The sequence below is a fragment of the Urocitellus parryii genome, chromosome 1, assembly GCF_045843805.1.
Source record: "Urocitellus parryii isolate mUroPar1 chromosome 1, mUroPar1.hap1, whole genome shotgun sequence".
Classification (NCBI taxonomy): domain Eukaryota; kingdom Metazoa; phylum Chordata; class Mammalia; order Rodentia; family Sciuridae; genus Urocitellus; species Urocitellus parryii.
In genome coordinates, this window is record NC_135531.1 from 44,720,023 (window position 1) to 44,735,307 (window position 15,285).

Below are 15,285 nucleotides of genomic sequence, written 5' to 3' on the forward strand. Positions count from 1 at the left end.
TATCCCCTTAACCCACCCATTTGATTAGGATTTTGAAATTCTTAGACCAGGAGTTACCTGAAGAGTTGAAGGTCATTTGACTATATTGTTTTACATGAAATTGCTTTGTATGCCATATTGGAACATCATAATACTTCTATTGTATTCCATTATGAAAACACCAAAGAACTGAAAACAAAAGGACTCAAGTTAACATCCATTTTGACACCCTTTCTTGCAGAAGTTTTCTCTGTTGAAATCTAACCGAATATACTCTGTTTGTGTGCGTGCGTGCATATGTATGTGTTTGTGTGTAATCATTAAATAGGTCCTTTTGAAGCTGTTAATCAAATCTAGAATTCTGGAATGTATCTTGAAGAACTACTCTTCTGTGCATTATAAAATATTTAAACTATTCCAGGATACATTTATAAATCAATATTTAAATCTCTTATGTACTATCATAGTTCTGAGTATCCAGGCCTTCATTGTCTTTGGGTAAGAAAATCTTTTGTTGACTCTTTGAATGGGAAAGAAAAAAATTCATAGAGACAGGAGAAAACTAGATGTTGAAAGAGACCTTAAATCAGTTTTGCATTCTGAATAGTCGTAGAACAGGAAGCTGTGATAATTGTGAATTTATATTGGTATCAGTTCTCTGGTCACATATTCATCAGTGTTTCTGAATTTTCTCTTAGTGTAATCGTTCAAATTCCTCTTCACCTGTTGACAAACTTAATCAGCAGCCTCGTCTAACCAAACTGACACGAATGCGCACTGATAAGAAGAGTGAATTTTTGAAAGCATTGAAAAGGGACAGAGTAGAAGAAGAACATGAAGATGAAAGCCATGCTGGCTCAGAGAAGGTAATTAAATTTGCAATGCATGATTTTATATTGACATGTTAAAATACATGAGCAAATATTTAGAAACTTGGAATAAATTCTAATAGATTTCACCTTAGAAAATAAAGGCCTAGCCAACTATTTGCATAAGTAATGGCTTCCTTTCTAAAGTAGGTTTTTCTCATGGTATAGTTTTCATTTTCTATAAAAAAAAATTCTAATTCCTATTTAGGTTTTTTTTTTTCCTCCTTCTTCTCTGCTCTCGCCCTCATTCTTTTGGTTTTGCTTTTGTTGAATGGATGTGAATACTCAGGGCCAGAGAGTTTTGAGTATTTTTTCATCTTTGTTTTCCATTCATATGAGACTGTCTTCTAAATTTAGTGATTGTAAGTATACTTTTATGTATTCTAAATGGGAACTGACCCAGGATCTATTAAAAACGTTCTTAGTAACTATATATACTTTTTTTTTTAAGTTGTGGATGGACACTATACTTTTTTTTTTAAAACTATTTTTACGTGGTGCTGAGGATTGAACCCAGTGCCTCACACATTCTAGGCAAGTGCTTTACCACTAAGCTACCACCACAGCCCAGTAACTATATTCTTCAGAATTAATTTTTTTAATCCTCCCAAATTAGGATGAAGACTCATTTAATTTGCATAACAGCAATAGTACTCACCAAGAAAGGGATATAAACAGAAACTTTGATGAAAATGAAATTCCACAAGAGAATGGCAATGCCTCAGTGATTTCCCAACAGATCATTCGGTCTTCAACCTTCCCACAAACTGATGTTCTTTCCAGTTCACTTGAGGCAGAACACAGGTTAGTTTTTATTTTTACTTTTTTTCCTCTGGCATTTTTAGCATAAGATTTTTATATTATAAAACTCTTATGTAATTGATTGATTTTTGTGATGCTAAGGATTTAACCTAGGTTGTTGAACATGCTAGGCATTATATCAACGAGCTAAGCCCCAGCCCCTAATTTATTTGTTTTTCTAACATGTTCATTAGGTGCAATTTATATACGGTAAATTTTACTTCTTCTGATTAGTACAGATGAATTCGATCTATTCAGAGTTGTGTAGCTAATTAGTTTTAGAACATTTTCATTATCTTTGAAAGCTATGTCCATTTGTGCTTATTTCTCAGTTTTAGACTCTGTCATAATCAGTAATTATTTTCTAACTGTAGATTTGCCTTTCATGGATGTATTGTGAGTGGAATCATACAATATGTGGTCTGCTATGTCTAGCTTCTTGGACTAACCATATTGTTTTCAAGGTTCATTTGTGTTTCAGCACATGTTACTTTTTTATTGCTGAGTAGTACATTGTATGACTGTACCTCTTTTTGTTCATTGATTAATGGATATCAGTGTCCACTTTTCTGTGGATAGTGTTACTATGAACATTTCATGTACAAGTTTTTGTGTGAACATTCCTTTATTTCTTTTGAGTACATACCCAAGGGTTGAATTCTTGACATAAGGTAACCCTTTTTTATCCTCATCAGCAATATACAGAGTTCCAGTTCTCTTTTAAAAATTTTGCTAACAATCAATACTGTCTTTCTTCATTTATAACCATTCCAATGGGTTTGAATTGGTTATCTTTTTGTGTTTTTTACTGTGCATTTTCTTGATTTCTAACAGTATTGAACATCTTTTGATATGCTTATTTACATGTTGTCTTTGGGTGAAACACCTATTCAAATACCTTGCCTGTTTTAGAATTATATTTTGTTTCTAAGTTCTGAGAGATTTTTATGTGTTATTTGCATGAGTCTCATATATATGACTTGACAATATCTTCTCCTATCCTGAGTTGTCTTTTCACTGTATTTATTTTTTAATTTATTTCTTACTTAGTTGTAGTTGGACACAATGCCTTCATTTTATTTATTTTTATGTGGTGCTGGGGATCTAACCCAGGGCCCTGTATGTGCCAGGTGAGTGCTCCACCACTGAGCCACATCCCCAGCCCCTCTTTTCACTTTATTAATGGTGACTTTGAGTTTTTATCTTAGTCCAGTTTATGCATTTTTTTCTTATATCACTTAATTCAAATGTTGGTGTGATATGAGGAAGGAGTCCAAATTTGTTTTCTAGGTGAATATCCAATTATCTCAATAGGTGATTTATTTTTTTATTGCAAACTCTTTAGCACTTTTGTTTCTATTTTTATCATTTTTAATGTTTTAAAATAGTTGTACTCGGATATTTATTTTATTATTTTTATGTGGTGCTGAGGATCAAACCCAGTGCCTCACACATGTTAAGACGAGCGCTCTTCCGCTGAGCCGTGGCCACTGTCACCATTTCCCCATGACTTGCAGAAATGTTATACCTTTACTATTGAATTGAAACAACGGCCACATGGTTCAGCAGCAAAACATAATTATTCTTCTCTCCCCCTTTTTGGCACTTGGAGTCAAACCCAGGGTAAATACAACTGAGCCATATCCCTGGCCCTTTTTATTTCAGTTTTTTTTTTTTTTTTTTTCCCTTTTGGTACCACAGATTGAACTCAGGAGCACTTGACCACTTAGCCACATTCCTATCCCTGTTATGTATATTATTTAGAGTTGGGGTCTAACTGAGTTGCCTAGCGCCTTGCCTAGCTTTTTTAGTTCTTTTTTTTTTTTTTTTTTTTTTTTTGGCGAACACAACATCTATTTTTTTTTTTTTGTATATGGTGCTGAGGATCGAACCCGGTCGAACCTCGAATGCCAGGCGAGCGCGCTCCCACTTGAGCCACATCCCCAGCCCATTTGCCTAGCTTTTTTGCTGAGGCTGGTTTTGAACTCACAGTTCTCCTGCCCCAGCCCCCCAAGACACTGGGATTACAGGCATATGCCACTGTACCTGGCCCTTTTAATATTTTATTTTGAGAGACAGGGTCTTGCTGAGTTGCCCACGTTGGCCTTGAATTTTGTCTTTCTGCTTTAATCACTCAAAGTACTTAGGATCACGAGCATGTGCCACCATACCTGGTTTCAGTTCCCTTTTAATGTAAGCTAGGAGCAGCAGTGCATTCTTATAATCCTAGCTACTGGGAAGCTGAAGCAGGAGGATTGCTTGAACCCAGGAATTAAGGACAGTCTTGGTAATAATAGTGAGACTCTTCTGACTCTCTACCCCAAAAAATTAAATTAGAAAATTAATAAAAATAAAAATATCAAAAGGATTATAACTTTTGAACAAACAAGAAAGTTAACTTGTTAACATATTGCTCTACAATTGCTTTGTGTATATCAAATTGTTTTCTTACCCAGAATTATTTTCCTACTCAGAATTCATACTCTAAGAGCAGGCTTAGCATGGGGGAAGTCCTTGTCAACAGTTCATTAACTTTTAAGTTTTTGCCATTTCTTTTGTAACCTCATTTAATTTTAGGACAGTAAGGAACTGGCTGATATTTACTGTGGAATAATTTTTGTGGAATTCAGCCTAAGCTCCACAGGACAGAAATTTTGTGTATTTTATTACTGTATCTAGCACTGAGAGTGGTGTACCTAAATTGTTAAGTGAATGAGTGAAGTAAAAGTTGCAGTATTTTCCTATCTATTTAGTAAAACTGTATTCATTTTTTAAAGGGGATTCTTTAACTTTTTATTTGTTTCAAGTTTCCCTTCCCTTCTATTTTCTTAATGCTTTTCCGCTTTCAGCTTTTTCTTTCCTTATCCTGGGGAGTGCACGCAGAACCTCGACCATGTTAAAACACATGCTCTACCACTGAGCTATGGTCCCCAGCTATCCTTGCCCACTTAAGTTTCTTACATTCTAGTTTAAATTTCTCCTCCCATTAAACTATTTAATTTAATTAATCAAGGTTGTACCTTGATTGGTTGATGTTAGCGATTGAACCCAGGGACTTTTAACTACTGACCTGCACCCTCAACTCTTTCTATATTTTATTTTGAGACAGAATCTCAATGAATTGCTGAGGCTGGCTTTGAGCTTGTGATCCCCCTGCCTCAGCTTCCCTAGCAGGTAGGATTATAGGCATGCACCACCATGCCCTGTTACAAGATTGTACCTTTAAAAGTCTCTATAAATCTTTATCTTTATGGCTTGAATTTTACATTATTGTTATTATTACTTTATTTCTGTGATCACATTTGTTCCCCTTCTCCAAATCAGGTCCTCTATGTATGTGAGAATGTAAGCATGTGGTTTTATATAGTCTTAGACTTTTGCCTTTAAAAAGGTTTGCTTTTTCTTTCATTATGTGATGGTGATTGAACCCAGGGCTTCATGCATGCCAGGCAAGTGTTCTACCAATGGGCATAATTTATGCCCAGTTGTTCCTAAAGTAATATAATGGTCTAATGATAAATGTGAAAGTCCATTTCTTGAGAGTTAAGTTTAGCTAGATTAATTTAGAGAGAATTCATTTCTGTGATATCTATATTTAATTGCATTTAATGTGAATAGATGAATGAGTTACTACTATTTTAATCCTTCTCAGCTTGTGGAACTCCTCTTTATCACATAATCTGCTTTATGACTTGTAACTGATTTAAGCTGTCATGGCAGCTTTGTCAAATCATAGAAAATAGTAAACATCAATTCCTGTTACTGTTTTGTTTTATTTTTGTGTTTTTCAAAACTGTGACATTTTGTTCTTTACAAAAAGACTACAGCATATAGGAATTCCAGATCCCCCCTCTCATCATTCTAATGTGTCATCTTGTATCATCCTTCTTGAAACTATTCTGTATTGTAGATATAAAATTGTGAGATTATTTTTCTATTGACCTCAGTCAACTTTTGTACATCATGCTGGTATTAATATCCTTGTGTTTGTGTCCTTGAACATGTGCATAAGTGTATTTGTTGCTAAATTACTAGGTGTGAAGTTGATTGGTCCAGTGGCATTTATTACTCGATGTCAACCAAAAATGCTCTAATTTTCACTCTCAGTCAATTAAATATTTCTAGCCAGAATTGGTAGAAAGAATGCCTGTGTATAAAAAGGAAAGTATACAAATAAATCTCATGATAGTTAAAGACGAGCAGTAAAAGTTCTTTACTTAAGGGTTGTAGTAAGAAAGTTAATCTCAGCGTGCGTGCGTGCGTAGAGAGAGGTGGGGGGTGATGCGATTCAATGCTGGGGGTCAAACCTAGGGCCTTAAGTATGCTAGGTAAGTTTTCCACCACTGAGTTCCATCCCCAGTCCTGTTGAGTACCTTTCTGTGACTTTCATGTTTACCATCATCAGTACTTAGTAGTAAAAAAAAAAAGAAGAAAGTAAAAGGTCCATACCCCTTAGAAATATTCTTAAAATTCCTAAAAGTCACATTGAATGTTTTAACTATTTTTTTTTTCAATCTGTAGAGTAGATATTTAGTACACAAAGAATTGTGGTGTTTTTTTGTTTTTTTTTTTTTTCATTCACGAAGACTTAGGGACAGGAGACCTGAGTTCTATACTTTGACAGTGTTTAGTTCCCCTCAGTACTACAGGAAAAAAGGAGAGAGTGGGAGTTAAGAACTAAGCCAAATGAAGTAAGCTGAAAACATTCTAAATTAATAACCTCTGGGGAGAAAACAAACAGAGCCATGCTGTGTATATGTAATAGAGATGATATCAGTGATAACTAAAGACATATCTTTATTCTTTTGGAGACCTTAAATATTATTATTTTTTTCCTTTTTAAAAACAGACTTTCTTCCTTTTGTCCTTCATTCCTTCATGCCAGGGATTGAACCCAGGACACTTACCTATTTTGCTACATCCCTAGTCCCTTGTTATTTTTTATTTTCAGACAGGGTCTCATTAATAGTTGCTGAGGCTGGCTTTGAACTCGTGATCCTCTTGCCTCAGCCTCCTGAGTTAACTGGGATTACAGACATGTACGACCATGCCTGTCCAGCTCAAAGCTCCCTCCCACCCCTTATAGACAGTGCCAGTTTTGTTCTAAAATTAGATTTATTGAATTTTGCATAGGAATGCAATTGCCTAGTGTAGACACAAAGGCGAAGAAGAAAATAAGAACTTTTTTTTTTTTTTTACTATTCATGTAAAGAATAAAGTTACATATTCAAGATTTCAGATTTGGTAGGTGCTAGAATTTAAGTTTCAATAAGTATCCATCAAATAGAAGAGTAGTTGTGGAAATGTTGGACATGTTCGAAAATATCCCAAGGTGGAGAAAGTAAAGGTGTTGGTGATATGGAACCACTTTAAATTCTTAGCTTGAGTTTTGAGTGCTGAAGTATAATACACATTTATAATCCAAAAATATATCCATAAGTTTTTTCCGTAAGCTAACAAAGGTACAGCTTCTTTTAGATTTGAGATCTATTTTCCTCCATGAAAATAGTGATACATCTTTTCCATGGCTTCAAATTTTTGGTAAACTTTAATTTGTAATTCTTAAATTATATACCTATTACTTACTCATAATCAGTTGACTTTAGCAATAAAGTGCTAGCAATACAATTCTTAAGGATAATTCTTTTGTAAATGTTAGGCAAAAGCATAAATATTAGGTACATGTATCATTCTGAAGATTAGGAATATTCACTTCCCTTTTCCTCCCTTTTACTTATTTTTTGTTTGGGGGATTGAGCCCTGGGCCTTGTACATGCTCAGCATGAGATCTACCACTGAGCTACACCCCTCAGTCCAATACTTGCCCTTTATTATATTCCCTTTATAATATTAAAGGTATTTTTTCCCATCTGTATTATTGTTTAGTTAATGTTTGATTTTTAAAAATAAGTAAAAGAAAAGTGAACCTAGCAAAAAAGTTTTGTTTTACTAGTCAAGATCTATACACTAGAATAGTGGTCTTGAATGATGAAAGTTTGAGTGGAAATGTCATTTCAAAGGAAGGCCATCTTGGCTAAGGAGTAAAAACAGTGCTCTAGAAAAGAAAATTTTAAGTCATGAGTAGGAATGAAAGAAAGAAATGATTAATGCTGACTGTGACATTTTGGTTCAGAGACTGAAAATAATTGGTAAAACATTTAATTTGGTGACAGAGAATCAGAATTCTATTTCCTTCTTTGCTAACAGAGTAAATTGTTTTACTTATATGAAATTGATTCTTCTGTAAAATATGGATAGCATTTAAGTTTTATTCAGGGTCTTGGAGAACTGAAATTCTATAGATTTTTTTAAAGGGAAAAAAAGATTTTTTAAAAGGAAAAAAAGAAAGTCTATAAGCAGCTAACACAATGACAGGTGCAAGGTGAAAGATGAGTAAGTATAAATGGAATTAACAGAAATACTTAAGGAATACAATTAAAAACAAAACAAAACAACACATCATCAGATCAGTACAAGACCTGTACCAAGGGTAAACTTGTCATTGAGTTAAATACAATAGATCCTGCTACAGGGTTCACATTTACTCAGATAGAGAAAAGTGATGTTTCCTGTCATTGTTTTCTTAGCTCCACTTGCCTAAGATGGAAGTATCTTCAAAGAATATAACTTTATGGTCTTTTACTTATTTAAGATCCTGGTTTAGAGCTTTCTAAATTCATTATTGTAGGACTTAACTTCTCTTTCATATTTAATTGTGTTGGGGAATGATGATTGGCATGTATCTAAGAGGTGATATCAATAGAAGTATAAATTTTAAAATGCAAGATAGGTTAGGCTGTTTCACCCTTTCTTTTCAAAATAGAAAAACTAATGAATACGCCACAATACATTAGATTGTGGTGATATTGAGAAAATGGAGAAGAATATCACTATTAATTTTAATGGAGTAATTTGGAAAATTTTTCTTCATGTCTCCCTATTGCAAGTTTCTAGCCTACCAAACCTTTGACACCAAAGGTTAAAAAAACAGTTCATTCTTATTTTACTTCCAAGAAGGTTTATTTAACTTAATCTATTAATTTTTTAAGAAAGATATTCAAAGCAAAAATGCAAAAGCCCTTTCAATATATCTTGAGAACTGTATACAATGGATCGTGGATTATTTATTTATTTATTTTTGGTACCTATTCTAAATGGAATTTTCCCATGCAGCTTAAGATCTAATTAAGCTTAATTATCTCCTTTCTTTTTAGATTGTTAAAGGAAATGGGCTGGCAGGAAGACAGTGAAAATGATGAAACATGTGCTCCCTTAACTGAGGATGAAATGAGAGAATTCCAAGTTATTAGTGAACAGGTAAGAAAAACGGAATCATTCAAGTGCTTTTGGTGTTTTTTTTTTTTTTTTTTGTACCAGGGATTGAACCCAGGGGTGCTTACCACTGAGCCACCCCCTGTTGCCCCACCTCCCTGCCATTCCCTTCCTCCCCAAATTTTATTTAGAGAGACAGGGTTTCGCCTCAGCCTCCTAAGCCCCTGGGATTACAAGTATGTGCAACAATGCCAGGCTTTAAGTTTACTTTTAAAGTGGCCTTTAAAAAATTAGGATAGCGTGATTTTTAAGTAAGCATTCAGGTGCTGGATAACAATTTTATTTATGAATTTATTAAGATATCACATTAGAATTATCTTTGTTTTAAAATCTTCAATAGTTAGAAATGAATAGAAACAGTATATCTATGATTGAGCATATTCTAGCTGTTTTTATTTGGTGGTGGTTTTGATTTGTTTTGGGGCGGCAAGTCTTTATAGCTTCCTAAGGAACTTCACCTTTGATTTTTCTTGCATAAGAATATTTCAAATTCTTATATATTTGTGTAATTTCCTTTTTGATAAAGAACATTGGGAGATGTTTAGTAGAACATAAAGAAGTTAAGATGTTCTTCCAGATCCATTAAAGAATCTTTGTGACATGCAGAGCTAATTTTCTTTATAGAGGTAACATTTTCAGAGCCACTTCAAATGGAATTTTTGAGTAAATTAGTCATTAAAATTTAAAAACATAAGAGACTTAATCCCCATTCCTTCCTTCTGTACTGAGGTTAAACCCAGATCTATCACTGATCTACATCCCCAGCTATTTTTAAATTTTATTTTGACTCAGGGTCTTGCTAAGGTACCCAAGCTACCCCTGAACTTTGGATCCCCTCTTGCCCTAGCTTTACAAATAGTTGGGATTATAAGTATGCACCACTATATCTGTTGTCCTCTTCTTTTTTTAAAGAGTAAATTTAATATATTGACTTTACCCCCTCACATTGTACTTTTGAAAATTTGGGTTTAAAAACATAAAATTTACTGTTTTAACCATTTTTTTTTGCATTTACTGTTCAATGGCATTACGTTCATTCATCTTGTTTTGTATCCATCACCCACTTCCGGAATGTTTCTCACTACCTTTTGCAGTTGAATCTTCATACCCTTTAAGTAAGAAGTCTCCATTTCCTATTCCTTTTGCACCAGAAGCTGCTACTCTTCTACTTCTGTCTCTTATGAAATTGACTATTTTCCATACCTCATATGTGAAATCAGAGAGTATTTATCCTTTTTATGGGCTTATTTCACTTAGCATTAAATTCTCAAAGTTCACATATTTAGCCTTCTTAAGGCTAAGTAGTATTCCATTATGTTATATATCACATTTTGTTTATCTATTCATCTGTCAGTAGACACTGGGTTACTTCTTTCTTTTTGCTATTGAGTATAATTTTTCTATGCAAATAAGGGTACAACAGCTCCTTACTTTCCACTATTTTGAGTGTATATCCAGCAGTATAATTGCTGGATTTAATGGTAACTGAAAACATTTTTTCTTTTCTTTCTTTCTTCCTTCTTTTTTTTTTTTTTTTTTTTTTTAAGAGAAGCTGCCTTACTACTTTTCCATAGTGACTGCACTGTTTTATAGTGATGCACAGGAGATCATTGCACAACTGAACAGTGCACAAGAGTTCCACTTTCTCTTTGCTAATGCGAAATTTCTGTCTTTTGAAAAAAAAAATAATCAGTCTAGTTCTTACTGTGCTTTGGATTCATGATTAATGGTGTTGAACATTTATTAGGACATATCTTTGGAGAAATGTTCATTCAGTTCCTTTGCCCTCCCCTCCTCCCTTTAATGGTGCTAGAGATCAAAATCAGTGCCACACACGTTAGGCAAAGTGCTCTATCACTGAGTTTAAAACCCCTAGCATTAGCACACAATTTCCCATATTTTAATCAAATCGTTGTTGCATAAGATGATTTATTTTAGATATTAACTATCACAAAAATGACTTGCATATATTTTCTCTTATTCTCTGAATTGCCTCTTCACTTCCATTGTCATCATCTTCCCCTGCCCCACCCTTTTTTTGGAGTTCTTGGTATTGAATCCAGGTATATTCTGGGTATGAGCTGCATACCAGTCTTTTTAAAATTTGATTTTAAACAGGGTCTGGCTAGTTACCCAGGCTGACCTCAAACTCCTAGGTTGCTGAAATTACTGGCATGGGCCACCATGCCTACCTGGATTATCTTTTGATACACAAAAGTATTTAATTTGATACAGTTTAATTTCTTTATTTTTAAAATTTAGGTGTCATATACAAGAATGCTACATCCAGTGTCATGTTTTCCCCTTATGTTTTTGAAGGGTTTTATAGTTTTTAAGCCCTTATGTTTAGATCTTATGTCAACTTTGATTTGTAATGGTGTGAAGATTCAGCCTCATTCTTTCGTGTGTGGATTCTTTATCTCTAACACCATTGTTGCAAAAATTGTCCTTTCTCTATTTAATGTCTTGGCATGGCTGACAAATATCTTTACGGTTACATAAGGGTTTTTCTCCGTTTAATTGGTCTGTGTCTTTTTATGTTAAGACTACACTGTTTTGATTACTATAGCTTTGTGATAGTTTTGGAATTAGGAGGCTCATACAGTTAAATAGTAGAGCTGGGCTGATTTCATAGTTTGAGGATATAGACATGAATAAAATATTGTATTAAAGAAAAATATGTTAGGATCAGATTATGAAGGACTTTAAATGTTCAGGAGTATACAGCATGTTCGTGATAGTCAGTATTTCATCCCTGTGACTGACACACCTGATAAGAACAATTTAAAGGAAGAAACGCTTATTTTTGGGTACTTCATTCAGAGGCTCAAGTCATGGTTGGCTGACTCCATTTCTCTGGGCCAGAATTGAGGCAGAACATTAGGGTTGAAGGCGTGGAAGAGGGAAACTACTTAGATTGAGGAGCCAGGGACAAAATACAGCCCAAGACCACATTCTCAATGATGATGTGTTTCCATCCCCACCCTACCTGTGTAGTCACCACATACTAATCCACTCAGATTTTTAATCAGTCAAATAGATCCACACATGAGGTTTCATCTCATAATCTTATCATTTCACTCTAAGAATCACTACATTGAGGGATCATGTTTTTTTTTTTTTTTTTAATAACACGTGAGCCTTTTAAGGACACTTCACATCCAAGCTATAACAATGTCTATATAGTTTCTTCTTTGGAGGTTTTTTTTTTAAAAAAAATATGAAATAATCATTTTTGTTTCTTTTTATACATGAGAAGGTGCGGTTGTAGTGTGAAATATATTTTGGGAGTATAATTTCTGAATTTCTAAGAGTAGAATCAGGATAATGAATTATGAATATATTGTAGAAATCAGAGGAGGAATAAATGGAGGGCCCAAACTAGGAAAATGATAATACAAATGTTCTTGATTAGCAGAAGAGATCTGAAGTAGAACCAACAAGATTTTGAAATTCTGGCCTTTGATCTGCTGATAATATAAATAGGAATGGAAGAGGAGGAACTAGTTTTAGGAGGCTTTAAAAGATGTTAGATGTTTTAAAGATGTCATCCAGGTGTTTAGAAAATTGAGAAATAGACTCTTAGGTTTGGTTTTCATGTATGGCAAGATTAGGTGTATCCGCTGATAAATCGCATGAGGCAAGGATGAAATTTTGGTGAATGAAAAAGAGACACCTTTAAGAGGGGCCAGATGTGTTTCTAAGTAACATGCTGGCTGAGAACATTGGAGTTGCTTACTTGTGTGGCAGCTTTTATTTTTCCTGGTAAAAATGATGAGGTCATTTATTCAATTTGAAAGGAAGAGGTAGCATTGGCAAGTTAGAATTAAAGCATGATAGCAAAGAAAATTAATTAATTAAAAGGGAAGAGAAACTTAAGAGTCAAAGACTGTAGACCTGAATTGTACATAAGTATTAGCCATGGTGGAAGTGGCATTGGAATTGAATTTTAACAAATTATTTGTAAACCTCATGATTAAAGAACTCTCTGGAATATAATATATAAGATATTTCCAACTATTAAGTTAGTTAGGTAAAATTGGCTTTATAGAAAATTGCATGTAGGTATTTACTTGAAAATTACTTATCTCTCATCGTTAGGCCTGATTTTATTTATCTACATAAATAACATAAATATTATCATTTTTATTTATACATATATAACATAAATACATTATTATTGTTTTGTATTTTTATTTCTACATTGAGTTTACCATCCTATTTTCCTTCTCTGATAAATGATCTTCTGACTCAGTTCTTATCATTATCAAAGTCTTTGTTTCCCATTTTTCAATTTCAGAAATAAACAAATATTATTTTTCTTGAATCTTAATTTCTCTGGCTTGGTCAAGAACTGTATTTGATTTTGTTAATTTGTATACCTCATTCTACTTAGTCTACAGAGTATGAATAAAGCAGATAGTGAGTTGTGTTAACTTAGATATTAGTAACTTTAGGTATATAGTTTAATCGATTACTGATTACATGTTTCACAGCACCTGAAGGTGTATTTGTTACAGTGTTCATGTTAAGGAAATGAGGAAAGGTCTAATGCCTTAGTGGGATACTTAATGTTCTCAGTACCCTGTTTGGATTTAAAATCTGTGCTTTTGGGCTGGGGATGTGGCTCAAGCGGTAGGGTGCTCGCCTGGCGTGCGTGCAGCCCGGGTTCGATCCTCAGCACCACATACAAACAAAGATGTTGTGTCCGCAGAAAACTAAAAAAATAAATATATATTAAAAAAATAACTTTAAAAAAATAATAAAATCTGTGCTTTTATATTACACTATATACTTTTTTTTTGGTTAAATTTTTTTAAAAAAATTTATTTGTGGTTATACTTTATAGATAATTTTGGGGGAAAATAATTAATTTATTTATTTTTGACATTTTAGTTGCAGAAGAATGGTCTGAGAAAAAATGGTATTTTGAAAAATGGCCTGATCTGTGACTTCAAGTTTGGACCCTGGAAAAACAGCACTTTCAAACCCACAATTGAGAATGATGACACAGAGACAAGTAGCAGTGACACATCAGATGATGATGATGTGTGAAGGATTTCCTAACAGCTTTAGAATTTTTAGTGTGATACATCTCTCATACAGTTTGGGGTGAATTGTAAAAATGAAGAACTATAATTTATGTAGTGAAATACCCCATTAGAAGATGATTTTTTTGGGGGACTTCAATATGAAGAAAACCAAGAATGTTTTGTTGGGCTGGGTTGAACATTATTTCTTTGTAAATGAATGTTGTAGAAATGAGGACTTTGGTTGATCCAACATTGACTTTCTTCATCACTGCAGCATTTCTCTGACTAGCAATGTGACGATGTAACAAATGAGATTTTCTCATTTAATAATAAAAAATTGTGTAATGTTTTGCAAAGCTTCTGTCTTAAAATGTCCAGGTCTTAAGGGAAAAAAAGGCAGCCTACACTGTTTTGCTTGCAGAGTCATATCTTTTTCATATAGTGGAAATCTTCAAGTCTGCTTTGTGCGCCTCCCCACCCCACCCCACCCCCAAACAAAACAAAACAAAAAAGCGAAAAGGAAAATGTAGCATGTTGGCTGAAAACTGGTGCAAAGTGCACTAAAACATTAATTTCCTGAACTCGGCTGTTGTACTTGTCACCTTTTAAAACAAATTGCTCTTTAGCCATTTGTAGTGCAGTAAGTGTTACAGGAGAGACTCGCCACATTTTCTTCCAAATTTTAAGAGATGTTTTTCAAGAGCTTTATTTGGGTTATGTTGTCAGAGCAGGATTTTCAGACTTGGTGGAAAAGACTCTTGGGAAAACTTATTTTGATAAATTATTACACATGCAGAAAAACTGATCAAACTGACTGGATCTGTCCACAACATGGAAAATAAACTGGATTTTCAGAATATTGCTCTCTGTAGTGTTCAAGGTATTGGTCTATAACACAACATGCTTTTGTTCACTTCTGAAAGTTATACTCTCTTCATTAAAAATGGTGGTTATTTTCTGAGGTTAGAAAATCAAAATAAGTCTTCAATATTGTATACACAGGTTTATTAAATGAATTGTGACTTTCCATTTTCACATTAGTTTTGGAATCAATTTGTTTTATGGTTGACTGCAAGAGTATTTTAGCTCTGTATAATTTTATTTTGATTTTCTTGACTTTGTTTACCCTTAGTTGGTTTTAAGCTTCTTCCATTCCATTCCATGTATAAATATATTCTAATTGTTTAGAGTGTTACATTTGAGTGAAAATGTGTGAGGTTATATGTTACATTGATCAAATCCTATGAGGTTTTTTTTTTGTTGTTGTTTTA

General features: G+C 33.7%; 1 protein-coding gene across 2 annotated transcripts in view; it reads left to right on the forward strand.

The window, feature by feature from the left end:
* Gpbp1 (GC-rich promoter binding protein 1) overlaps nucleotides 1-15,049 on the forward strand; it is a 66,536-nt gene extending 51,487 nt beyond the window's left edge. For both annotated transcript variants that reach the window (XM_077795741.1, XM_077795748.1), the window contains 4 exons: nucleotides 678-845; nucleotides 1,465-1,652; nucleotides 8,864-8,966; nucleotides 13,878-15,049. In XM_077795741.1, the coding sequence (XP_077651867.1) occupies nucleotides 678-845; nucleotides 1,465-1,652; nucleotides 8,864-8,966; nucleotides 13,878-14,036 (618 nt within the window). In that variant the 3' untranslated portion in view covers nucleotides 14,037-15,049. The remainder of the gene's footprint in view (nucleotides 1-677; nucleotides 846-1,464; nucleotides 1,653-8,863; nucleotides 8,967-13,877) is intronic.
* Nucleotides 15,050-15,285: the final 236 nt, after the last annotated feature.